We start from the raw sequence: 27,263 nt of genomic DNA on the forward strand, positions 1-27,263 counted from the left end.
ATTTTTAATTGGTTACTCCTGATCTAGAGCCATCTGACCAATAGGTAACAGTTCGGATGAGACGCTGCTGCTAAAGCTGGATAACATCACATTTGAAACTTTCATTTGTCAGACGTAAGACTTTCAGACAGCAATTTTGAACATGAAAAATATCCGCTTGATTAAGGAATCTAGAGTGGAGCAATGCGATGTGAGGGCCACTCGATTTACAACTGAAAACAGCATGAGATTAAGGGGTGAAAGAGCACAATAAAATGGATGATTACCCAGATGGTAACTGAAATGAAAAAAAAAATCTATTTATCGCCCTCCCCTGACACGATCTCCCCAAAACAGGTACACATGAGTAGGGGGGAAGCTACCACCAGCGTGCAGAAGAGTATGCACTCATTCATATGATATACCGTGGTTTTATGGTGCTATATCTGCATGTCTGAAAAGTTCAAAATGCACATGAAATGCATGCAAATTAAATAGAACTGCTTGTAAAAGTATTTTTTGGGGGCCTGTACAAAATTCAGACTTCACATTCTCACCCGGTGAATCAGAAAACATGCATGCGATTCTGTACAGATAACAATGCATGGAAAACATAAGGGTTGTGATGAAAGTTTGGACTGACAATAAAATAGTTTTTAAATACCTCTTTTAATCAGCAACCTTATGTCACACGGGTTTTGATTGGGCAAGCTGGCTCTCTCCCAAATACAACTGCAGCATGAAAACACAGCATTATTTTCTCTCTTGCTGCTCACCATCTGCAGAGTTTCAGACTCATGCAGCGTTATGGATTGGCTGACACTGACATCCTGCCACCCTCCTCTAGCTGACTTAATTAACAAGTGTACCTCTGATAGCAAGGGATGTTCTGAGCAGTATGTGTGTGCTGAAAGACATGGCATTAAAAGGTCTGTAATGCAACACATCAAAGCAAATGAGGCAGGGGGACGTTCAAGCCTTCCACATCTGTAAACTCTCCCAGCAGTCCTGACAGGCCTGGTTTGGAATTCAAGGTCCCATTTCAGGCAACATCAGCAGATTTCAAGCTGCACCAAGCAGTTGATGGTGAGATGGAGCAGATGTTAAAGAATAATATCCTTTAACATCACAAAAAAACTCCAAATGGTTTAACAACAGGAAATCTTTCTTCCCAGGTTTTTCAGAAAGTGCTAAACGAAAAGCCCTGACGATAGAATGGACTGCAGAGTCATGCGAGGGATATTTGAAATTTAAAGCAAAAATCTGTGTTTTACAGGAAAACTGAATCAGATTTATGTTTTAAAAATGAATAGGTGCAACAATCAGGGTGACAGTTTCATGTACAATATAGTGGATGTTGCTTTTATAAGGGTAAGAAACAATTTAAGTAAATACTTAATTTTTTTACTTCTGGTTCGCTCACAGCAACAAATTAGTATTTTAATAAATACTGTGCTATCATCTACTTTTACAGCTTGATAAGTAAAGTCAATCATAAAAAATAAACAACTGTAAAGCTACATCCAGTCTATATCTTTAATATATGGTGAATACTGTTAGAACTTTTGCCTACCCTTCCCGCATCTTAACCAATGCTAACAGCGGTTAAAATATATAGGAAACAGGTATGTGTTGAGACGCAACTGACTCCCTGCAAGTAAACAAAGGTTGCAATATTTTATTTTTGGTATACACACTTATAAAGGTGGATATCAAGGTCCAGGCAGTAAAAACCCTGCCTTGTTTTCCTTCATCCAGTTCACTTAACATGGTGATCAGAGCCTCAGGTGATTAGTCTGCATAATGGAGCTGGAAATGGAAATGATCCCTGTACAGCCATTTTACTTTCTGGACCTGGATTATCCACCTCTAAATTCAACATACTCTTCCAATAAAGCCACAGTCACCCAGTGGAACCTATAAAATCTCCTGTTATATTCTTGTGGTGTTTGTGTTAGATTATTTCTTAGCTGATCATTATGTCCAAAGCTCTTAGTGTCCTCGGTTCATTTTCCTGTTCTTCTTTATGCAAGAAAGGAGCTTTCATCACAACTTTATTATTTTAACTTAGCCTTCTTGTTTATTCCAATGTCCTTTTTTTTTTATAATTTCTGTAAGGTTCTTTTCTAGGCTGCTTTGTCTTCCTGCCCTGCTCTAACCTTTCTTCTACCTGCCATTAATCTTCTCCTTCTCAGGATACTCATTGCTTTTCTTTTTTCCCCACTGGCTCCTTCCTGGTTCCCTCCTCAGTCCGGAACACCTCTGATGTCATCAGTCTAAGCACAGGCTCCCCTCAGGGCTGCTTCCTGAGCCCCTTGCTGTTCACTCTGATTACACTCGACTGCATCCCCAGGCTCGCCACCAATCACATCGTGAAGTTTTCAGACAACACCCCAGTGGTGGCCCTCATCAGAGACGACAGTGACCAGGACTACAGATGAAGTGGAGCAGCTGGTGGACTGGTGCAAAGATAACAGCCTGATCCTGAACGTGGAGAACACAAAGGAGATCATCTTTGACTTCAGGAAGAACCGGCCTAACCCGCGCCACTGCTCATCAACAGCCCAGCTGTGCTGTTGATGAGCTGCAGAGGTGATCAACAGGTGATCAACATCACAAGCTACGTTTACATGCACAAAATTTCCCCGATCCGATCCAAACCTTGGTTGATCGGAAATTCAAAATCTCCGTTTACATGGACACTAAATGAAATGATCCGATCATGACGTGTGTATACATGTACCAAGCGTTGGATCAGATTAAATCTTTTAAGCATGCGCAGAACTTCCTGCCAAACTTGGCAGTTCTGTCTGCGTCTGGTTTTTGAGAGGCCTGACAAACGATGCGCTCGGAGCGAGCGGAAAGAAAAACGGAGAGAGGAGGAAAAAAGTGCTTGGCAGCGAAATGTACGAGAGAAAATGTAGAGAATGAGCGATTGAACCGGCGTGGGAGAGCGAGTGGGCTGTGGAGAGAGAAGAGGAAGAGGAGGAGGATAAATTCCTGCTTCCTGCAGCTTTAAATGAACTTGAGTGTAGAAGTCGGCGTTCCTAGACTCCTCCCGCCATGTTGTTCAAAGCGAGAGCGAGAGCGACCGGTGGTTTCCTGTTGTTGACAAGGCAGAAAAACGTCACGCTGACGTCGCACACATGCGCAGTGAAGATTATTTTACTCTTAAGATCCGAATGGGTGTTTACATGGACGCCAATCGGAATGGCGATCGGCAAAAACCACCTCTCTCTTTCGGAATTAAATTTAGATCCGATCGGACCGAATCGGATTAGAATCTTCAGTCTGACATGTTTACATGAAACATTTTTGATCTGATCAGGCCTTCAATCCGATTAGTTGTGTCCATGTAAACGTAGCTACAGACACCCTTACCTGGACTGTTTACCCCACCTCACTAGCAGCCCACTTCCCTGCAACTCCCAGCTAAATCTCGTCCATCTTCCAGACACGTGAGTGACCCCCTCCTTTTCCTGGGCGTTCATATATTTTTACTACGACTCCACCCTCTCACTGAATTACAGGGTCTGCCTAGGAGATGGTGCTTCTCTTTCTATCTTAAAGTCCACAAATCACGACAGAAAGGATATTTTAGTACAAAGACTGATGTTTAAAAAGCAATCTTAGGGGACCATCCAAGGAGCTTAGGGCCCATGAAGGAAACTGGGTAAATTTTGAATGGCTACTACTGAACTTCCTGCGGAGGATGAGGAGAGTCCACCTGCCCCCACCATCCTTGCAACCTTCTACCATAGAGAGCATTCTGACCAGCTGTCTCACTGTGAGGTGCGGAGGCTGCAGCGCCTCAGGTGAGGAGGTGCAAAAAATTGAATTTGGGTAAAAACTAAAGGAAAACGAGGGAGAGAGGCCAAAATTAATTGCCAACATTTTTCTTTTATGTCAAATAATAAACTCTATCTTTAGGTGGGCGTGGTCAAGCTTTGTGAGCTGTTTTTTATTTATTATTATTAGTATTTTTTTATTTATTTAACCTTTTTTTAACCTCGAAGTCCCTTGAGATTGAAATCTCTTTTTCGAGGGAGAACTGGCCAAGACGGCACACCAGTTAAAATACAAACAGAAATACAGCATAGACAAAATCTTACATAGAGGAAAAGACAGGTCACATAGGGCAGTTACATTTTTGAATTACATGACATTTTAACATGGCCTTAAATTCATTCAATGGGACTAGATCATTTACATGGAGCAAGTTTTGCAAATTATTCCAGGACCATGGAGCAAAGTAAGAGAAGGATTTCTTCCCCAGCTCAGTAAAACCATTGGAACCTGGTAAGAGCGCCACCTGGTGGAATGGAGATGAAAATGGCTGGAATTTAGCTTGAGGAGATTACATAAATATGCCGGCAGTTTACCCAACATGGCCTTGTATAGAAAAATATAGAAATGAAGTTGTCTACGTAGACTTAGTGACGGCCAGCCTACCAGTTCATACAGCGTACAATGATGAGTACGGGAATAGGAGTTAGTTAAGAAGCGCAAAGCACTATGGTACACAGAATCTAACAGGTGGAGAGTACTAGAGGCAGCATGCATGTAGACAACATCACCATAGTCCAAAACACTTAAAAAAGTAGCCTGCACAAGTGTTTTTCTGGCTGACATGTTAAAACAAGTTTTATTTCTAAAATAAAACCCCAGCCGTAGTTTCAGCTTTTTCACAACTTTTTCAACATGAACTTTGAAAGAAAGTTTGTTGTCCAGCCAAAAACCTAAATACTTATATGAAGAAACATTTTCAATTAAGTCTCCATTTAATGTGTTAATAGTTATATTATCTGGGGATTGGGAACGAGCCCTAAGAAACATCATAAATTTAGTTTTCTTAGTATTTAGCACTAACTTAAGGCCATGTAGAGAAACTTGAAGCTGCTGAAAGGCCAACTGAAGGTCATGCATGGCTTGGTTCAGTGAAGAGGCAACTGAATAAATCACAGTGTCATCTGCATAAAGATGCAGTTTAGCAGTTTGCACGTCCTTTCCAATGTTATTTATGAATATAGAAAATAAGATGGGGGCTAAAAGCAGTTTGAACTGCTGACCTATGACCCGACTAAACCCTCTTAAGATATCCCAAACTCATTACTCCCAAATAGATTCTACATGCCAGAGACTAGTAATAATTACCATTATGATTGGACTCCCATTTCTTTGAACAATATGAGCCTTAACAAAAATATAATGTAATTGATTGTAATTATTAATAATGCAGCATGCAGAAGCAGTTTGTCATCAAGGGGCGAAAGGATGCCACCCCCTGCCAAATGGCTAAAAACATATCTATAGACAGAGTATAGATAAATTTTACCATAAAAGTATAATTTCTGTACACTCACAACAGGACAGCGAAAATTATTCAGCAAGAAGAGAAAAAGGGATTTGGAATGGACTGACTGGACTTTTAAAATCCAGCAAACCAATGTTCTATTACTGTACCTACCATTAATGGCTGCAGAAGGCTTGATCTATACATAAATGGGCCAAGCTCACAGCTGATGTAATCCATTAGCAGAAAACATGTTGAAAAATTAATAATAATCAAAAGGTTATCGTGGTACAAATACCCTAAAATATATCACAGCAAATGCTAAATAGCATTTTGAATCTTTTTTCATTTTCTCCACGTACAACAAACCATAGACTACATAAAAATCTAGTGTAAAAGATCTAATGATGAAGAAAATTACAATTTATGGGATACTATGCGATTTCTCTTTTTTATGAAGAAATTTCTTTTGCAAAGTTCCCCCTCAGGAAACTGTATAGAAACTATTGCTGATGGTGTGAAATGAAAAGCTCATGGTCTAAGGGGCGGTTGGGCTTTGAGATGGGTTTGTGCTGGATTATGCCTGCCTGACTGGGTCGCTTTGGCCCTTCAGCTGAGAGACGCTGATGGGCAGACGAATGGCAGGAGGAGATAGAGGTTAGAGTAGCGCCTCATAGAAACATTAAGGATTCAAGACTGTTAAAATTATTAAAGAATTTAAGTGATTTGTAAATGTAGAAGAAATGCAATAGTGACGGCGATGTTAATTTTTTATTAATAATTCTTGATATAATTATTAAATTTCTGTCCAAATTCTCACACATCATGACAACTAATGAAAAAAAACTTTGCTGAGATTTTTGATTATGGAGCAAAACAAGATAGAGAATAACTGTGAAATAGAATGTCTTTTTATTCAACGCTTTTTATTTACATGTGTTATGGAGCAATGTTATTAATTTGGACTCAAAATGCCGGGACACATGACTACGATCGCGTTTTGTGACATCCTAAAAATGTAACAAAAGTTAATGAATGTATTTTTTATCATTTGTACAGTATTATATAATAGCATCATTACATTTAGAGGTTACCGTAATATAAAATGGGACGGTTCTGTTTTTATAACGATAATGTGATGCAGCATTCACCTAAACAAACTAGTTTTACCATTTATATCAGTCAGTATATATGTAATAAATGTAACATTTTGGACCTCAACATTCAAAGTTTTGAAATTCTGTTAATACTACTTAAAAACTTATTTTTTTTCAGTTATTTATTAAACCTCATTCCCAAGTAAGGAACATCACGTAAACAGTTTTTTCCTAAACATGGACAATAAGAACAACCCGTGTTGTGAAGAACAACAAAGGCAGTCTTGCCCACAAATGTATGTCATTTACCATTCTAATTTAAGTCGAAAAACAATAAGTAAATTCTGTTGGGATCCTGAGGCTTGTCTAACTTTCTCCACCAGAGGGCGCCTGAGATCTCCCTTCTGAGGGCATGAGCTGACTTCTACACACCTGTTTCCCATCTGCTCATCAGGAGGCCTTCTTAAGGAGGAGGAGGCTGACATTTCCCTGCCAGAGTGTTTGCCAGTAATGGTCCTGACTTATCTGGATATCTGTTTAATCCTGGAGAAAACAATCGCTGCCTGGAACCTGCCTGTCTGCCCTCTGCCTCAGCCTCCGTCTCTTCCTCTGGACCCACAAGGTTCCCCCCCTCTGCCGATCAGAATACCCTCTGAGCAGGTATTAATCCAAGCCTCCGTAAAACTGCAAGTTTCCTGGATCCACGCTAACCGATCTGTCCTCCTCTAGTTGCTTCCTTCCCGTGACCAGCCTGACGAGCCAAGACCCAGTTCACATTTCACTGTAAAACTTTGTAAATACACCTTTGAACTTTTTTCCTGTCTGCTGAGTGTTTCTGCATGTGGGTTAGACGCTTAGACCCCAACATGACAAATTCCCTAAATTTTAAAATTCCTCTGTGATCTTAGAAGTCCCATATTTCAAATTTCCTGTTTGGTTGACTGTTCTATTACTGAGCTCAGCCAGCTTTCTTGGTGAAACTCTTGGGTAATTGATCAGGAATAAATATTTCCAAGATAAAATCCTTTTCATTGAGGAACTCACGTCAAACCATCTCTTTGTGGATTTCTTTTTTTTTTTTTGAATCCCCATGTAAAAAAAAAAAGCAGAAATTAGGTTTTATATGAGACAGTTACACAATAAAGGATCAAGAAAAAGAACAATTTCAAAAGACATTGTGACATTTTAGAAAAATATTGTGTTTCGTAAAATTTTGTAAAACATAAACAAGACTGTATGTATTTCACCTTCTCAGAATGTGACAAGTGCCCCGTCGTCTGAAAATAGCATAACAGCGCTGGAAATGTCACAGCTCTTCTAAAGCGAAGAAGAAAAGGTTTTGCTTGGAAGAAGACAGAGTGCTCTGTCAGCTGGCCCAACATAAATAAAGGTTAAAAATTAAGCTCAGCCTTGAGTCATGTAATGTATGGAGCACGTCTTTCTTCATTCTGCCGGCTGTCTTATAGCCCCAGCCCTCCCAATCCTGCCATCTGTCAGCCGTGACCTACCGGTGGCACGAACGAGGCAGTAAGCCAAAGGCTGCATCTGGGAGCAGGGGAGAGAAATTAGGTGGGCTAGAAATAACGGAAGAAGACTTGAATAAGAGATGCAGGGAATAATAGGCAATAATCCATGTTTGGGAGGATAAAACAGTAGAAGCAGTGAACTATGAACAGATGTAATCCCCGGGCAATAAAGCCCCCCCTCACCATCACATCTGTTGACTTAGGGGTTGTTTGACGATTTTCACCATTCTACATTTATGTGGAGAAATTGCCGTAGATCGTTGCAAACTATCAGCAGAAGGTTCTGGGGGGATGCACTAAGGGGTTAAAGATGTCATATTATTTAGAAGATAAATCTAGCGAATATTGGGAAAAGAAAAGTAATGATCTTGCTTATTCTTGTGATATTTAGCAGAAACATTTTTGATAATCCTACCGTAACAAAACCAAGAAACATTTAGTCTGTTTTCGTGTCAGAAAGCCAAATAAAAACGATAAATATACACGGAACTGGTGATATTTTAGGATTTTTTTCTGCATGCTGTTTGACTTCACTAATACCTAATCAGACCTGGCTGTGCATCTTGCAAACACTCCTCCTTACTCTCCCTGCAGAAAACTCACACTCATTATGTTTTTATTTAATATTCCTGGTTTTCACAGGTGAACTATGCAAGTAGGGCAAATCCAAGCAATGCTGTAAGACTATTAGCTGTACAACACACAATCCATGACTAATGCATGATGAGTGATGGATTAATGTTTTAGTTTATCAGAACTAAACCAGAGCTTAAGAAAGAGCATGTCTTTCCTGAAGTAAGGCAGATGAGTTAAACAGGTTTCTCACCCTGTTTGACCCCCCCTTACACCAGCCCCCTCCCTGTCCTCAACTCTCGATATGTCTACTACTCCCAGACCACCAGTGAACTACACTCCCCCTCACCGCCACTCTCACCGATCCCCGACCCACTCACACCCCTTGTCCTGCCTCCCTCCCATTTTATAGTTGCTTTGATGCAGGTGAGAGGCCAGCTGAAGAGACTAAAACAGAGGAAAGCCTCTGGACCGCAAAGCATCCATCCCCCGAAGGCTGCTGAGAAAGTGTGCGGATGTCCTCAGCTACATCTACAACCTGAACCTCAGCCTGGGGGTGGTCCAGTGTTGGGCAAGCTACTTGTCCATTGTAGTGAGCTAAGCTATCAGCTACTCAACAATAAATTAAGCTTCACTACACCAAAGCTACCACCTAAAGAATTATAGCAAGCTAAGTTACACTAATGTGTTAAAAGTAGCTTAACTACATCAGAAGCTACTTAGCGTTGTACCAACCTAATGTCAATTCAAAATGAGTCTGACACACTAGTTAAAACATTTATTAAAGATCAGCCAATGATATTACACAGTGTAAACATTGCTTTATGATCAGCATATTAAAATAAAAACTGAAGTAATTACTAATAGACAAACTAGTAAACAATCAGCTGTTATTAGAACCAAATGAAAGGTACTGTGTAGTGTTCTACACATGGAGACATGGCTATGAGTTTGCATTCAATGGACATCTCTAGGGAAAACAAAACCCTACAAAAGGCATCTTATTTCTTTAGGGTCTCCCTTAGAGAAAACTTCTTCAGACCTCAATTAACAGTCGATTCAAGTAACAAATGAAACTGTTTACAAAAGAAGGTGAAAAAATAAAGAAGCTAATTAAGTGATACATATATTTATGTCTCACCATATAATATACCTACATATTTATTCATTGTGTTTTTGGGGGTAATTAATTGAATGCTTATTTATTTATTTATTGAGCATTTATTTATTTATGTATTTATTTTATATACGGTAGAGCTGTTCCTCCATAAATAAAATATCTTATCTGTGCAAAGCCTAAAAACAGATTTATGTAAACATCCTGTCAGGTAAACTAGGCCATGGAAATACAATATGGAAGTTTCACTACTGCTCTCTAATTAGAGTATCTTAGTGGCACAAATGGGAGAATTATCCTGCCATAATGCAAGAGCACATCATTTCAATTAGAGAAAATAATTTCATCTTCTTGCTCTCAAAACTTATAATGCTCACACTCAAAACATGCGCTCTCTCTCAAATATTTTCTCTTCTCTCTTTGTTTCTTCTCTCAGAATTAATGCTTCTTGCACAGATATTTTCTCCTCTCGCTTGCCTCCTTCTCTTCACGCACAATCCGCGCTCTGCACGAGTCTCAGATACGCTCGCAAACCCATAGGCTCTGCTTGCGGATTTTTTTTTTGCTCTCTCGGACTTCAGTTGGATCGTCGCCTAGCAACCATTCCAGCCAATAGAACGACAGACTCGGAAAGGGTGCGCTTGTTTAACCCACTTATAAGAGCGTCAGCTGAAACTGCTATTTACAACCTGGTTTCATTTCTTAGTTTTGCCCTGGATTTTGTAGCGTTTGTGGACGCTACGTCGCTACTTGATCAAAACAATAACGTCGCTACAGGAAAGTTACTTCATAAATAAAGCAGCGACGCTACGGTCAAACTACTGGAAAATGTAGTTAAACTAATAGCTTCGCTACATGTAGCGGCGCTACTGCCCATCACTGGGGTGGTCCCCACTCTCATGAAGACCTCCTGTGTGGTACCGGTTCCCAAGGGACGCCAAGGAACCGGCCCACTTTAGACCAGTCACCCTGACCTCCCACCTGATAAGGGCCATGGAACGCCTCATCCTAGCTCACCTGCGCACTGTAGTGAGTCCCACCCTGGACCTGCTGCAGTTTGCTTTCTGACCAGACATCAGAGTGGAGGATGCCATCATCTATCTGCTGCACAACCCACCTGGAGACCACCGGGAGCGCAGTGAGAGTCATGTTCTTTGACTTTTCCAGCGCTCTCAACACCATTAGACCAGAGCTGCTGAGGGGGAAGCTGGAGGATGATTTATGCTTCATACACAGTGTAATTTGCACAGGATTCAAACTCAGTGTTTCCTATAGTACTGTCAGTAATCCAATAATAACTTATTAGTTCTTTATTGGTTATGTTACTTGAACTGCATAGAATAATTAGTGAACACTAGGGTGACCAGATTTGGGATTCTGTATTTTTATTTTTTTTTATTTATGTGTTTTTTTTTGTTGTTGTTTTTTTTTTTTTTTTTGGGGGGGGGGGGGGGGGGGGGGGGGGGGGGGGGGTTCTGGGCCACTGACTAGACCGCAAGCAATCAGCCCTGGGGCTGGTCACCCTAATAAACACAGTTGTGAAAATCTTTACAGTATATTTAAGATGCAAGTATTTTAGTAGGGCCCATACTTCTATACTTCAGTTCTCTAAAAATCACCAAAATATACCGTAAATCCTCTAATATAGGCCCGGGCCTTTATTTCACTCAAGTGCATCGCGGTCCACGCCTTTATTGGAAAGAGGCCAGAATTAGAGACAGGCCTCCATTGCTATTTGAGCAAAACAGACTACCAGTGGAATGAATAAAAATTAGATTTTGCGTCTATTTGAACCTATAAAACACTAGGTTCATTTATTGAAAAAGTACAGCTACCATAACGGTGTACAGAAATTTAACAACAAATAGCCTACCTGTAATTCAGGCAAAATTCCAGTAACAAAAAAGGTAGCAAACATACCAGTAGTGCTACTAGTGCAATGTAAACACTTAACCATACATGGTGATAATTAGGCTATTGTTTTATAACAAAAAGCAACTTACAGGTTTAGACACCTCCTCGCTCACTCAAATTGTCTCGCTTGGTTTGAAGTAAAAAAATAAAAAAATCCTCCAATTCTGTTTAATTCTCCTCCTCAGTTTTTCTCCTCCTCTTCATCTCTCCCTTTAATCTCCTCATCACTCGCGCTCCTCCTCATGTTCTGCTGCGTGTCTGTTCTCTTCCTCGCGCAGACGGGCAGCAGTCAGGGTCTGTCGTCCAGCAGCGCAGGGCTGTGGTACAAACCGGATTCCAAAAAAGTTGGGACACTAAACAAATTGTGAATAAAAACTGAATGCAATGATGTGAAGATGGCAAATGTTTCTATTTTATTCGTAATAGAACATAGATGACAGCTCAAAAGTTTAATCTGAGTAAACGTAACATTTTAAAGGAAAAATATGTTGATTCAAAATTTCACAGTGTCTACAGATCCCAAAAAAGTTGGGACAAGTAGCAATAAGTGGCTGGGAAAAGGATATTGAGCAAATAACGAACAGCTGGAAGACCAACTAACACTAATTAGGTCTATTGACAACAGGATTGGGTATAAAAAGAGCCTCTCAAAGTGGCAGTGTCTCTCTGAAGCCAAGATGGTAAGAGGATCACCTATTCCACCACTGTTGCGCAGAAAGATAGTGCAGCAATACCAGAATGGTGTTGCCCAGCGTAAAATAGAAAAGACTTTGAAGTTATCATCATCAACCATGCATAACATCATCTAAAGATTCAGAGAGTCTGGAACAATCGCTGTGCGTAAGGGTCAAGGCCGTAAAACGTTACTGGATGCTCGTGATCTCCGGGCCCTTAAACGTCACTGAACCTCAAACAGGAACGCTACTGTCAGGGAAATAACAGAATGGGCTCAGGAATACTTCCAGAAAGCATTGTCAGTGAACACAATCCGCCGTGCCTTCCGCCGCTGCCAGCTGAAACTCTGCAGTGCAAAGAAGAAGCCATTTCTAAGCAAGCTCCACAAGCTCAGCCGTTTGCACTGGGCCAGGGATCATTTAAAATAGAGTGAGGCAAAATGGAAGACTGTTCTGTGGTCAGATGAGTCACGATTTGAAGTTCTTTATGGAACACTGGGACGCCGTGTCATCCAGACCAGAGAGGACAAGGATAACCCAAACTGTTATCAACGCTCCGTTCAGAAACCTGCATCACTGATGGTATGGGGTTGCATGAGTGCTTGTGGCATGGGCAGCTTGCATGTCTGGAAAGGCACCATAAATGCAGAGACCTGTGTTCAGGTTCTAGAACAACATATGCTTCCATCTAGACGTCATCTGTTTCAGGGAAGACCATGCATTTTTCAAAAAGATAATGCCAGACCACATTCTGCAGCAATCACAACATCATGGCTACGTAGGAGAAGGATCCGGGTACTGAAATGGCCAGCCTGCAGTCCAGATCTTTCACCTATAGAGAACATTTGGCGCATCATAAAGAGGAAGGTGCAACAAAGAAGGCTCAAGACGACTGAACAGTTAGATCCTGTATTAGACATGGATGGGAGAGCATTCCTATTTCTAAACTGGAGAAACTGGTCTCCTCTGTCCCCAGACGTGTTGTTAGAAGAAGGGGGGATGCCACACAGTGGTAAAAATGGCCTTGTCCCAACTTTTTTGGAATTTGTTGACGCCATGAAATTTGGAAATAACATATTCTTCCCTTAAAATGATACACTCTCTCAGTTTAAACTTTTGATCTGCGATGTGTGTTCTATTCTGAATAAAATATTTGTTTTTGACACCTCCACATCATTGCGTTCAGTTTTTATTCACAATTTGTTTAGTGTCCCAACTTTTTTGGAATCCGGTTTGTACTTGTATGTTACTACCACAAGTATAATGTTGAGGTATGCCCAGAAAAAACGTTTATAGCCCCGGCCTGTATTAGAGACCGGCCATTATTTACCTCCTCTGACAGCGAGACCGGCCATTATTAGAGACCCGGCCGCTATTGGAATACAGGCCAATATTAGAGAATTTACGGTAGAATATAATGTATATTGTGTGAAAATTTTCCACATAACTACGGATCACTTATTGTTACACAGTAAAATTTACTGTTCAACATTTTACAACTTTGCTTCAGTTAAATCCTCGGAAAACCTATAACCTATAGCTTAGCCTGTCCTCATCTAACCCTGACAAGGTACGTGTTCAAAGTCTTTTAAAAATCTCACTCCAGGGTTTGGTGAAAAGTTGGCAGCCCTACATATATGTGGACGCACAGTATATACTATATATACCCCGTGCACCATTTTCTTCCTTTGGCACCTTCTTCTCTTTTTAACTATTTGAGCTGATATAAGGAGGACATTTCTCCACTGTGAAATCAATAAAGTCAATCAGTCAAAGCTCAGTTATCCTGTCCTTTGCTGCCACTGCAGCAGCGGCTTCAGGCATTGGTGAGTCAGCGATTTAAAGCAAGCAGCTCAATTGATAAAGCTCTGATCAATTGGTTTCCACAGAACCTCAACCCCTCCTGTTGAAGGGGATGAATACCCCTACCTCAAAAGATCTATATATTTTGCAACTACTAGCATCCCTCTGCTGCCTGCCCATGCATAAATATAGCTTAGCTAGGCTAAATTAGCAATAGTTAACCTCCGTGTCACTATATAATTCATACTGAAAGCATGATCCATAACATAAGCTCATTTCAAAATGTGCAGCCAAAAATAGATCCGAATCACCATTAAACTTAGATTTCACAAATTACTTATTTTGTATCCTTTATTACAGAAATATACTAAAATGCAGAAATTGAAATGTTAAAAACAACTTTGCTGAGAGAATGTATTCATTTACATCCTTTCCGTGTTATGTTATTCTGTAACTGATCTGTCCCAGAACTACACTCATGCTTCTGCATCCCCAAACTGAAATGTTTTTCAGTTTTATATTTGCAAATAATTGCAGTATTTATTCATGTTTGTATTTCGCTGTACTTTAAAAGCAGTACTGTGTATACATGTCAAGGATACAGCTAAAGTCATATTTCACTGGACTGCTCTAAGCAGGTGCAGTGATGATGTCAGTCAACGAAACTAACAGAAATTATGTAAATGCATTCAATCTCAGTGAAATCATCCTTAGCATTTTAAACGATGTACTTTTGTTAAAATGGAAAGAAATTAGAACTATCAGCATTTTAATTATTCAGTAAGGAACTTGATGTATTTTTGGTTGCACATGTGCAAATGAACTGATTGTGCTTCTGGTATAGACCTTGTACTGTATGCACACCCACCACTCAACCCTACATTTAGCAACCCCCCCATCATGGTATCCTTGAACCGATGACTTCCGTAGCTCTTAAAAAATTTAGCAGTTAAAAATATAAAGTACCTTTAAGAACACCTTTAAGGACTTTAATGCACTAGACCAGGACTTTCTAAAATGGCGGTTAGGACACAAGTAGATATAATTTATTTATCTGCCTCAAATATAATTCAGATAGTGAATATGCCATTAAATTATGAAATTCACAATTAAATAATTGAATGTCACAATAACCAATTATAATTAGGGGGTTACTTTTTTAGGAGAATTTGTATGTTTGTCTGAGTATAGAATAACTTGAAAAGTCATGGATGGGTTTTAATAACATTTTTATCAGCTATGTCCCTCATGCCAATCAACAATCCAATAAATTATGGGGATGATTGAGATCATAATCTGGATACAGGAGTTTTTTTATTTTTAAAGATTCTCTTAACGTTGTGAGATACGGATATTTGGCTGACCAAGCAGTTCCCCCTTAAACCAGAGGGTGGCAGTAGTGACTATTGACAGCCTCAGCACTGGACCCAAAAAGTCCAGAGGTATCGTACCAGAGGCAAGAAAAGGGAATGTTTTGGTGTGTTAGCAAGATCAATTGTAAATTTATGAATTTATGGATTTTTTTTACCAGAGTTGTGACTCATGAAGAGAAACAATGAATTTAACTATAGAGTTTAAGCTAGAGATGTTCATCAAAATTGGGGAAAAAATTGTTGCTTGACGGATGTCCTCACTCTCTGTGTACTTTTGTAATTATATAAAAATTATGATTTAAATATCATTATTTACTCATTATTAAATGTTGATTATCATAAAAACATATATATACAATTGTAATTACTTGTTTACATATAGAGTAAAACAACTATGTATTTTAGGGATCTTTACTCTTCATTCTTGGGGTTTTAGGTTGAATATTTTATCATTTAATGATTATCTAGTAACAGTAGGAAATTCTGCACTGCAGGTGCTACTCTTAAAATATTTTTAAGATAATCAATAATGTAAATGTATAATTTGTAAATAGGTAAGGAATTAGTGAAAGATCTGATGTGATGTCAGGAGTAGTGCTGCAGCCCTGTGGACCAGCTGCAGATAAGGAAAGCATGATTCACTTCCCTGCTGCCCATAAATGAGATAAACGGCCTAACCTTGACAGGGGCCTTTAGCTGTAAAATATAAACTGGCTCTGACAACTAATGTTGTCTTTGCAAAGACACAAACTCATCTTCCTGGTGCTAGCCTCCCTGTACCAACCGGTTTCAAGTTTAGCAAAACTGTGAAGAGTATCACATGGTAGAACCGGGTTACAACAGATTGTGTGAAAGTGACATTGTCAGATAAAGCGGATCTGAGATACGGTTTCCAGGCAACTTCCAGAAGTTTCCAGAAGCTTCTCTACGCCTACCTCCGAGGACGTTGACCTTACCAATACTGAGAGGCTCTGCATTGTTCTGTGAAACGGGAGTGTTTATCATAAGCTTCTATCCACCAAACAAGAGGAGCGTTTAATGAAGCTGACAGTGTGCTCCTGCTGGGCTGTTGTTTGCCTGCTGTGCTTGTTGCTCTCACAAGAAATAAATGCAGCCCTGGAACTCTCTTTTCAGAACACTCATTTCTCTATAAAACACTTCTATCATTTTGATATTCTGGATGTGATGTCAGATACCTAGCTATTACTGCTTAGGTTTTACTTATATACCATTAGTTTTTTATACTCTGGTGACTTTATATTTAAGTGGGTTCTAATATGTAAAACAGTCTCAGGGGTAATGGGATTTGGGAAGATCCTAGAGACCAAAACTCAGAGTGTTTTAAATGTATTAAGTGTTTTCCTGTGTTTTAGAATCTAATTATCCTAATGGTACATATGTTCTCATTAATTATGGCAGAGTGGCACCCTATAACCATACATGTAGGTATTACCAGTGGTGATTATAACAAGGGGGCTGCCCAGAGGGGCAGTGGGTAGCACTGCTGCCTTGCAGCAAGAAGGTCCTGGGTTTGAATCCCAGTCCAGGGTCTTTTTTTCATGGAGTTTGCATGTTCTCCCTGAGCATGTGTGGGTTCCCTCCGGGTACTCCAGCTCCATCCCACAGTCAAAAAACATGACTGTTAGGTTAATTGACTTCTCTAAATTCTCTGTAGGTGTGAGTGTGTGCATTTTTTTCTAATTTATAAATTTTTCATATTTCAATTTTATCATTCTTTTTTCAGATTGAGTTGTACAAATTTTACATATTACATCATTTCAAATTGCATTTTACAGATCAGATTCTCCTCACTTTTGTGGCTAAAAGATTATGTACCTTTACGAACATCTTTAAGGACTTAATGCACTAAACCAGGGATTTCTAAACTGCGGGTCGGGAACCCTTGAGGGGTCACGAGACACCGAGTCACCAAGTCACCAAGTCATGGGATGTTTGTACAATCATTATGAGTAAGAGTAAAGAATGAACATAAGAGTGAAGAGTGATGCTGCATTTCTATTAGACTCTAGAGACGTAGCAACAATACTTTTGGGGTAATTGTGTGCATCAAGACCAAGTGTTTGTTTTTTGGCAAAGTGAAGAGATTGCGATCTGTAAAACCCAGATTAAATTAAATTTTTTAAAACTGAGTCTGAAAAAGAGAAATAATTAAAATAAAAAATGAAATAAAAAAACCTGGAAAGAACAAATCAAAAATAAATCAATAAAATAAATCAATAAAATAAAGTTACTCTCAAAAACTCTTAATTTCTTATTGCACTTTTTCAGTTTTTTTTTTTTTAAACTTTTTTTTTTTTTTACAACAATAATAGATCAAAATTCCCTTCATTGGGTTTCAGATTACAGTTCAAATTTACCTGACCACCATCTTTGGCATAGACAGAAATGATGCTAAAAGCTGATGGGGAGATGGATCGACACAAATCCTGCAAAAATTAGTGGAAAATATTTACTTTCCATCAAGACTAACATGGAATTTGTATTTTTATTTATACATTACTCAATCTTGGTTGACCACATAAAATCCAAATAAAATGCATTTGAGATTGTGGATGTAACATGATCCATCTCAAAAAGATACAACACACATGACCACTTCTGCAAATAAAATCTGTAATTTTGTCTCATAGCCAGAATGTATTAAATAGGGGTTCCCCCTCCAAATATGATGAATAAAACATTAGCTAAAAAAATAGATTTTTAGATCATAGTTAACTAGAATGAGACTAAATGAAGGAAAACGTGAGCTGAAAACTTTTGTTAGATGTAAAATAGGATTTTGCTAGCTTGGCCAGCCAAACTAATTGATGCCATGAACACAGGATATTAGTCTGAAAAGGAGCAGGTAGAGCTTGATATAAATAAAATGCAGGGCTAACAGAACCAATTGAAACAGTTTAAAGCCAGGTAATCAGAGGACTATGTGGGTGATGCAAATCATGATTTATAAATAAATTTTAAAAATGCTTCAGCCAGTTGTTTGGTTTTCATACAATGTATAATTTAAATGGCTCAGAGAAACGTGGTTGTTTTACAGTCTCCCATGCTGTGACTGGTCTGTACTGTTTTAGCCTGAAGAGTACTGAGCCTTATCAGACTGATCTACGCACCATTTAAGTCACTCTGGCTGGCCAAGCTAGGATTTTGCTGCATGGACTCAAGCAATATAGGTTACTTGTTTTAATTAACTCTTACCTTTAAAGATCAACAAACCTATATATGGGACACCACAATGTTCAGGGTGAAAGTTAACTCTTAGTGTCAGTAGAATGGTATTACTGATGTGCAAATTCCTGTGGGTGCACATCACAGACAACCTCACCTTGACTGTAAACTAGGGATGCACGATATAATCGGCCCCCTATCGGTATCGGCCTTAAAACTGAATATCGGACATCGGCCACCCCACCGATATTTAACCCGATATTTGATCAGCTTCTGAGTTTCTAAAGTCAAAAAAAAAAAAAAACTTAAAAACTCACAGACTTAAAAACTTCTAAAGACGAGGGAAAAAATATTGATCCATTAAAATATCCCAATATCTTCATATGCTGATATATTGCCATTTAAAAACACCATATCAATCTCTTTTACTAATGAAATATTGCTATATGTCATCGTTATGCTACGAAATCCGCCGAAAATTCACAAAATGTTGCCATATTTTTATATGTTGATATATTGACGCGGTATCGATCTATTTTACTAACAAAATCTCACAAGAATTTGCAAAATATCACGAGAGTTTGTAACAGAACAATGAAATTTCACGAGATTTTGAAAGTAAAATAGATCGATACCGCGTTTTTAAAAATCTATTTGATATCAGCATATGAAAATATATTTGAGTATATTATTTTTCAAAGTGTCAGAAATGGATAACAAAACTGCTATTTTCAACGACTACTTATTTTTGTCCAGCTTTAACATCGGTGTCGATATCGGTTATCGGCTACATAAGGGGCAACAGTGGCGTTGGATGTAGGAGTTTGCCCTGAAATCGAAGGGTTGACGGTTCAAGCCCCGACTCCGACTTTCAGTGTCGTTTTGTCCTTGGGCAAGACACTTCACCTGCATTGTCTACTGATGGTGGTCAGAGGGCCCGGTGGAGCCAGTGTACGGCAGCCCAGTGAGCTCCAGGGCAGCTGTGGCTACAATGTAGCTTGCCACCATCAGTGTGTGAGTGTGTGAATGGGTGAATGAATGTTGTGTAAAGCGCTTTGGTCAAGTCTCCTAACTTGAATAAAGGCGCTATATAAGTACATGCCATTTACCATTTAAAATATTGAAAATCGGCCAAAATCCCAATATTGTGCATCACTACTGTAAACACTACCTCACTGGTCAAAAGGGCACTAGAGCACATGTAGTGCCCCCAACTATCCTCACCACCTTCTACAGAAGCACCATAGAGAGCGTTCTGACCAGCTGTTTCACTGTGTGGTGTGGAGGCTGCAGCGTCTCAGACTGGAAGAAAGTGAATGAAGTAGTAAAAACTGCAGAGAAGATCATCGGGGCTCCTCTTCCCTCCATAAAAGACATTTCATTCAAGCCCATGATATTATCAAAGACCCTTCACACCCCCAACCATGGACTGTTCTCCCTGCTACCCTCTGGGAAGAGGCTTTGCAGCATTCAATGCAGGTTCAGCAGATTCCTAAACTGCTTCTTCCCCACCACTATCAGAGAGCTGAATGTTGAAAAAACTGTAAATCATGTCAAAGACTCTGCATCAAACTGAACATATCAATGTGTTTAAAGCTACAGTGTCTAACTTTTAGCGACATCTAGCGGTCAGACTGCAGACTGCAGCAACATGAACATCTCCCCCCCAACAGTACGGCGAGCGTTACGGGACAAAATGTCTTCCACGACGTCCGCATCACCTACCTTCTCAAGTGATGAGGTTTGTTTACATAGATAATTTTACAGATAGTATTTCATTAGTCTGTGTAGGGTATAGATTTCATGTAGACTTAAGATAATAAATATACCCGTTATTTTTTCTACATCGCTGTGACGTTTTGGCGATCTCGCAATCGCTAGTTTGTTGGCTCTGCGCTGCCGTAGCGCAAAGATGTCTGCCTCCATGGCTGCGAGACCCGCTCCTATGTAATTATAAATAACGAATTCTAAGGCAACGAAAATATTAAGGTTAAGAGGCTGAGCTCGTAGATGATGATAAATAACATAGTTATGTATAATATATTACATTTCTGACTGTATATCCCTGTAATTATTACACAGTGTAGCTTTAATTTGCACCATGTTTTTTTTTCTCACGTGATTGCTGCACTTTAACAAAATTAAAATGTCATGAGAGCTGTAAAAAAAACGAAATTTTGTTTCTTCACTTTATGTATACAAAATCACAATAAATCTTGTCTAAGTATTAATTACAAGCTCATCTATTCCTATCTTTGGAAGGCTGAGATGGTTGACATTTGCTTCCATGAGTTTACTTTAGTTTTTTCCTAAGTTTTTAACACAGATCTGAGATGAAGGCAACATGTGAAGAAGTCTTAATAGGTATTACAGCTGCAGCTATTTCCACCAAGTAGTGCAAGGCATTCGGCAATTCCTCTCTCATTGGTCTCTAGCCACAACATTAGAGTGGCAGCTAAGACTGAATACAGTAGCAGCTTATGCTTTCATGTACTACTGCAAAGAATACAAAAGGAGCATATTTGAACTTGACATCCTGGTGGAATTGACTCTCCCCAGGAGAAAAGAGCCTTGTATGCAGAACTAATAGTAGAGACGGAGGGAGCTTAGAAAGCAATGCAAAGTATAGGCCTAACGGGGATGGCTGTACACTTTTCAGCTGCCAATCCCTCTGTCATGCCAAAGAGCTTGAAGGCTCTTTGGCATGACAGGACCACACGGGAAGAAAGCCATCAGGAACGCCACAGAAGAGAAATACCAGTATACAAGCTGCAGCCTGATCAAAGGAATGGACCAATCGGGTAGCATTTTCTTTGATGGTATACTACTTAGAATTTTGAAAACGTGGTTCAGAGCAGAAAAGAAGCCAAAATATTGAGAGAAAACTGTATTCAAAGGGAACAATAACATACTGCAGAACGATGAAAAAAAATATGTATTATCTAGGAAATTGAATGTGGACCTCTTTGAGCTGCCCCATCACCTATTACCTTCCACACTCCTAGACAAACAGTCTTCAAGATAAGTCGAGACGCATGTGTAGGCTTTCAGAGAAAAAGGATCAGCACACAGCAACCTCCTGTGTTTGAGTAGCTGTGAGCATCCTCCTTCTCCAGCCTTTTGTTTTGTCTTCAGTGACATGACACCCTGACTTGGATTGCCAGACGAGCTCCAATTCTGTCAATCACATTTAAAGCCTTCAAGACAACCACTATATTCTTCATCTCTCTTTGCCGTCACCCTTTTCTCATTTACCTCAGTTTAATCTTGTCTTCTTCCTCACATTGCCTCCCATCCTTTTTGCTATTTCTAATATCTACTAATTTTTTTCTCTCTCCTTCAGTTAACTTCCATGTGAAAAAATTGTATTATGCACAAAACGTGTTTTACTTGTGTGGCACCACTATGATTGACTGGGTCCATTTGACCGCTACCTTATGGGGGGAAAAGCAGGTTATTAGGTCTTAAATAAAGACTCTGCAGTTAGGGATGCACGATATTGAGATTTTTGGCCGATATCCGATATGCCGATATTTTAAAACTCATGTAGCCGATAACCGATATCGATACCGATGTTAAAGCTGGACAAAAATAAGTAGTCGTTGAAAATAGCAGTTTTGTTATCCATTTCTGACACTTTGAAAAATAATATACTCAAATATATTTTCATATGCTGATACCAAATTGATTTTTAAAAACGCGGTATCGATCTATTTTACTTTCAAAATCTCGTGAAATTTCATCGTTCTGTTACAAACTCTCGTGATATTTTGCAAATTCTTGTGAGATTTTGTTAGTAAAATAGATCGATACCGCGTCAATATATCAACATATAAAAATATGGCAAAATTTCGTGAATTTTCGGGGGATTTCGTAGCATAACGATGACATATAGCAATATTTCATTAGTAAAAGAGATTGATATGGTGTTTTTAAATGGCAATATATCAGCATAGGAAGATATTGGGATATTTTAATGTATCAATATTTTTTCCCTCATCTTTAGAAGTTTTTAAGTCTGTAAAAAAGAAGTTTTTGAGGAAGAAGAAGAAGTAGTATTTTTTATTATTATTTTTTTTAGACTTTAGAAGCTCAGAAGCTGATCAAATATCGGGTTAAATATCGGTGGGGTGGCCGATGTCCGATATTCAGTTTTAAGGCCGATACAGGCCGATACCGATAGGGGGCAGATTATATCATGCATCCCTATCTGCAGTTTTTTGTTTTTCTTTTATTAGTGGATGCCCTTCTTGATGTGGTCAGGATTCAGGCCTGTTTCCAGGAATAAAAGTCACAGATTTAGCTACTGAGAACTAAATATATTTGCATTGAAAATAAAAAACATAGAATAAATATGACCTTTTTTACTTCAATTGTATTTGTACAATCAGTCAATTAAAGCCAGAAATTTTTATAGCCACATAAATGGTAGCTATTGTGGTTCATTCAAATCTCTTCTACCCTGTTTACAGAGAGCAGGACAGATCAAGTTATGGATGAGTAGGACAAGCAGAAAGCAGGCTGGCCTTCGCAGATGGAAACCAACAAACCCTGAGGTAGAGAGAGAGAGGGGAGCAGCTTTCACCAAAGGGCTGAAAAGGGTTAATCACAGGGCCAACATATCCACCAACACGACTCAGAGCCCGTTCTGGTTTCAACAAGGCTTCAGAGCAACAACTCTAGATAGTATCTGGCACCGCTGAACAGCAGAACGAGCCGATGAGTCATTGGTGTCGTCAATTGTGGGCAGAAGAAAGACAAAACCCTAGGAAACATAAACAAACTGTAGATCTGCAAAAGAAGGTGTAGAGACATGTAGGATATCTGTAACTGTATGTTGCCCGTTGATATTTCTGACCAGAGTGCGAAATACGTGGGGGGGGGGGGGTCCAGGGGGGCTCGACCCCCCTGATTAACCATGAGACCCCGAAAGCCTCAAAACAAATTAAAGGGATCTTAAATTGTGTCAAAAAAATTAAAATAAAATATATTTGTCGCTAATGGTAACTAAAATGTTTTTAAGCTAAACATGTCAGTATTAAAAATTCAAAAATTTATCCAAATACGTTCTGTTTTTGCCAAGGGAGCAGCAATCCCGTTCGCGTATGCAAATTACCATGTGCTTTCCAGTTATTAACATGGCAGGCGGAACAGATTGGCAAAACAGCAGGTCTTCACTCCTGATTGTGTGCCTCGATGGACCTCCTGGAAAATTTGACCCAGTTTCATTCGTCAGAGCTAGATTAAAGCAGGACATTGTGCCATGCATGAAAGAGAGAGACAGACAGAGAGACATCTTTGTGTTTTGTTGTCGTGTGTGTGTTTCTAGACGGACTGTCTGTCAGGCTCTTGCGTTCACCAGATTCACAGAAAGCTTTCTCCCAAGCTGTCAGGAAGCTGAGCCCACCTCAAAAAAAAAATCACCCGTCTCTGACTACTTAATACATATTTAGTTACTGATCTTATGTGCTGTTACAAATATATTTAACATAATGGTATACTTTTTTTTTCTGCTGCCATTCCATTGCCTTTGCACTAGCAGATATTGTATATTTTATATTATATTTTATGTGAAATTGAAAGTTTAATTTAATATGAGGAATGATCTTATCTGTTGTGCCTGTGCACTTATCTGTTCACGTTGGTGAATGAGAAAGTCCTCCAGTCCTTGTTGTCTGGTGAATGTGAAAATTTCTAAAGCTGCTTTACTGTGACTTTGCAATGTTATAGTCCTATGCATATTGAGAAAATTAGATTGGTATTGTGGACAATTGGGAGGAGACCCCAATATTGCGGTATTCTACACTGGTCTGACTGATAGAAGCCGAAGTTAGGTCTGAGTGTCGTTTACGTTTTGTCAAACACTTTGGGACTCTGTTTGTTTGGAGATAATATTGTTTGGTATCACATCGTTCTTTGTTTTGGGCCCTTTAGTATAGAAAGTAAATGTAATTTTTAATTCAGCTTCTGTAGTATACTCCAACAATGCTGGGCTTCAGCCCAATTGTTGGATTCTGTTTTTTAATGTGAACCATAAATAGCATCAAACTATAACCCAAGATTTTATTATCTTCCTTTTTTTTTCTCGAAAAAAAAATGTTATCCTGCCAGGAGAGAGCTGTAGGAATGTTGGGAATGCTTTCATGTCTGCGTGGGAAAGTTGAGAAACTGGTGTGCACAGTACGACTATTAAAGACAGATCATCGTAAATCAACTTGTAAGCACTAAAACTATATTTTGTTTTAGAAAAAAGAATGAATACTTATAGTGTTAGCTTTTGATCTGAAGCTCTGAAGTGACCTCTCTGAGAGGGAGTGAGAGGAATGCATCCTCGCATTAATATGCCAAAAAAGGTGGTAAAACTGTTAAAAACACACTTAAATAGTCTCTTGTCGTTTCTTCCTCGATTTACGAATCTTTAAGTAAAACGATGTTTCGACGCACTATATGAACCCTATGATTATGGAACGGGATTATAACTCTATGTGTCAAGGCAGGTGAGCAAATACTTTTGGCAATATAGTGTATTTCTGACCAGAGTGCGAAATACGTGGGGGGGGGGGGGGTCCAGGGGGGCTCGACCCCCCTGATTAACCCATGAGACCCCCCGAAAGCCTCAAAAACAAAATTTAAAGGGGATCTTAAATTGTGTCAAAAAAATAAAAAATAAAATATATTTGTCGCTAATGGTAACTAAAATGTTTTTAAGCTAAACATGTCCAGTATTAAAAATTCAAAAACTTTATTCCAAAATACGTTCTGTTTTTGGCCAAGTGGAGCCAGCCAATCCCGTTCGCGTATGCAAATTAGCCATGTGCTTTTCCACAGTTATTAACACTGGCAGGGCGGAACAGATTGCGCAAAGACAGCAGGTCTTCACTCCTGTTTGTGGACCTCGATGGACCTCCTCTGGACAAATTTGACCCAGTTTCATTCGTCAGAAGCTAGATTAAAGCAGGACATGTGCATGCATGAAAGAGAGAGACAGACAGAGAGACAGTCTTTGTGTGTTTTGTGTGTCGTGTGTGTGTTTTCATAGACTGACTGTCTGTTCAGGCTCTTGCCCGTTCCACCAGATTCACAGAAAGCTTCATCCACCAAGCTGTCAGGAAGCTGAGCCCCCCCTCAAAAAAAAAATCACCCTGTCTCCTGCACTACTATTAATACTATATTTAGTTACTGTTCTTACTGTTACTGTTACAAATATATTTAACATAATTGGTAATAATACTTTTTTTTTCTGCTGCCATTACCATCTGCCTTTTTGCACTAGCAGAAGTATTGTATATTTTATATTATTATTTTATTGTGAAATTGAATGTTTAAATTTTAATATGAGGAACTGATCTTATCTGTTGTGCCTGTGCACTTTATCTGTTTCACTGTTGGTGAATGAGAAACGTCCTCTCCAGTCCTTGTATGTCTGGTGAATGTGAAAAATTTACATTAAAGCTGACTTTAACTGTGACTTTGCAATGTTATAGTCCTACTGCATATTGAGAAAATTTAGATTGGTATTGTGCAACAATTGGGAGACGGAGACCCCCCAAATATTGACAGGTATTTCTCACACTGGTTCTGACTGGAATGAGAAGCCGAAGTTAGCGTCTGAGTGTCGTTTACGTTTTGTCAAACACTTTGGCAACTCTGTTTGTTTGAGCAGATAATATTGGTTTGGTATCACATCCGTTCTTCTGTTTTGGGGCACGCTTTAGTATAAGAAAGTAAAATGTAATTTGTTTTAATTCAGCTTCTGATAGTATACTCCAATCAGATGCTGACTTCAGCCCAATGTGTTTGGATTCTCGTTTTTTAATGTGAACCATAAATAGCATCAAAACTATAACCCGAAGATTGTAATTATCTTTCTTTTTTTTTCCTCAGGAAAAAAAAATTTATCATCCCTGCCAGGAGAGAGCTGTAGGAAATGTTGGGAATGCCTTTCAATGTTCTGACGTGGGAAAGTTGAGGAGAACTGGTGTGCACAGTACGACTTATTAAAGACAGATCATCGTAAATCAACATTGTAAGCACTAAAACTATATTTTGTTTTTTAGAAAAAATAAAGAATGAATACTTATAGTGTTAGCTTTTTGATCTGAAGCTCTGAAGTTGACCTCTCTGAGGAGGGAGTTGAGAGGAAAATGCATCCTCCGCATTATATATGCCCAAAAAAGGGGTGTAAAACTGTTAAAAACACACTTAAATAGTTCTCTTTGTCGTTTTTTTTTTCTTCCGATTCTACGTATATCTTTAAATAAAAACAATGTTTCTACAAGCAACTAATATCGGTTTTGTATCACATCCATTCTTCTATTATAACTCTCTCCTCTTTGGCCTTCCTCAAAAATCACTCCATAAACTACAGCTGGTCCAGAACTCACCTGCCCGCATTAAAACAAGAACTTCCTCTATCCACCACATCACTCCGGTTCTCCGACAGCTCCACTGGCTCCCTGTGCAGTTCTGCATTCAATATAAAATTCTTATGGTGACATTCAAGGCCCTTCACCACCTCCTGCATGTCCCCACACCCTCTTGAGCTCTCAGATCCTCATCGGCTTTATACCCGTCTGTCCCTTCTGCCCGTCTCACCAGTGGCGGCTGGTGAAAAATATTTTTGGTGGGGCTGATATAGCCTAGTGTATGTCTCCAACTAACCCGGAATAAGAATTCAAATAAACAATTGGACAATACATACAATTTAACAGTAATGATTTAATTTACT

The 27,263-nt window shown here is 39.2% G+C and overlaps 1 protein-coding gene across 1 annotated transcript in view; it reads right to left on the reverse strand.

Moving 5' to 3' along the window:
* Positions 1-27,059, reverse strand: part of LOC119772235 (polypeptide N-acetylgalactosaminyltransferase 18-like) — a 210,369-nt gene extending 183,310 nt beyond the window's left edge. The window contains exons 1-3 of the mRNA XM_038268590.1: positions 26,920-27,059; positions 10,603-10,702; positions 7,878-7,914 (exon numbers count right to left, since the gene is read on the reverse strand). Of these exons, the coding sequence (XP_038124518.1) occupies positions 7,878-7,914; positions 10,603-10,702; positions 26,920-27,059 (277 nt within the window). The remainder of the gene's footprint in view (positions 1-7,877; positions 7,915-10,602; positions 10,703-26,919) is intronic.
* Between the last annotated feature and the right edge of the window lie 204 nt (positions 27,060-27,263).

This window comes from Cyprinodon tularosa, unplaced genomic scaffold (genome assembly GCF_016077235.1).
Source record: "Cyprinodon tularosa strain WSP-4 unplaced genomic scaffold, ASM1607723v1 ctg703, whole genome shotgun sequence".
Classification (NCBI taxonomy): domain Eukaryota; kingdom Metazoa; phylum Chordata; class Actinopteri; order Cyprinodontiformes; family Cyprinodontidae; genus Cyprinodon; species Cyprinodon tularosa.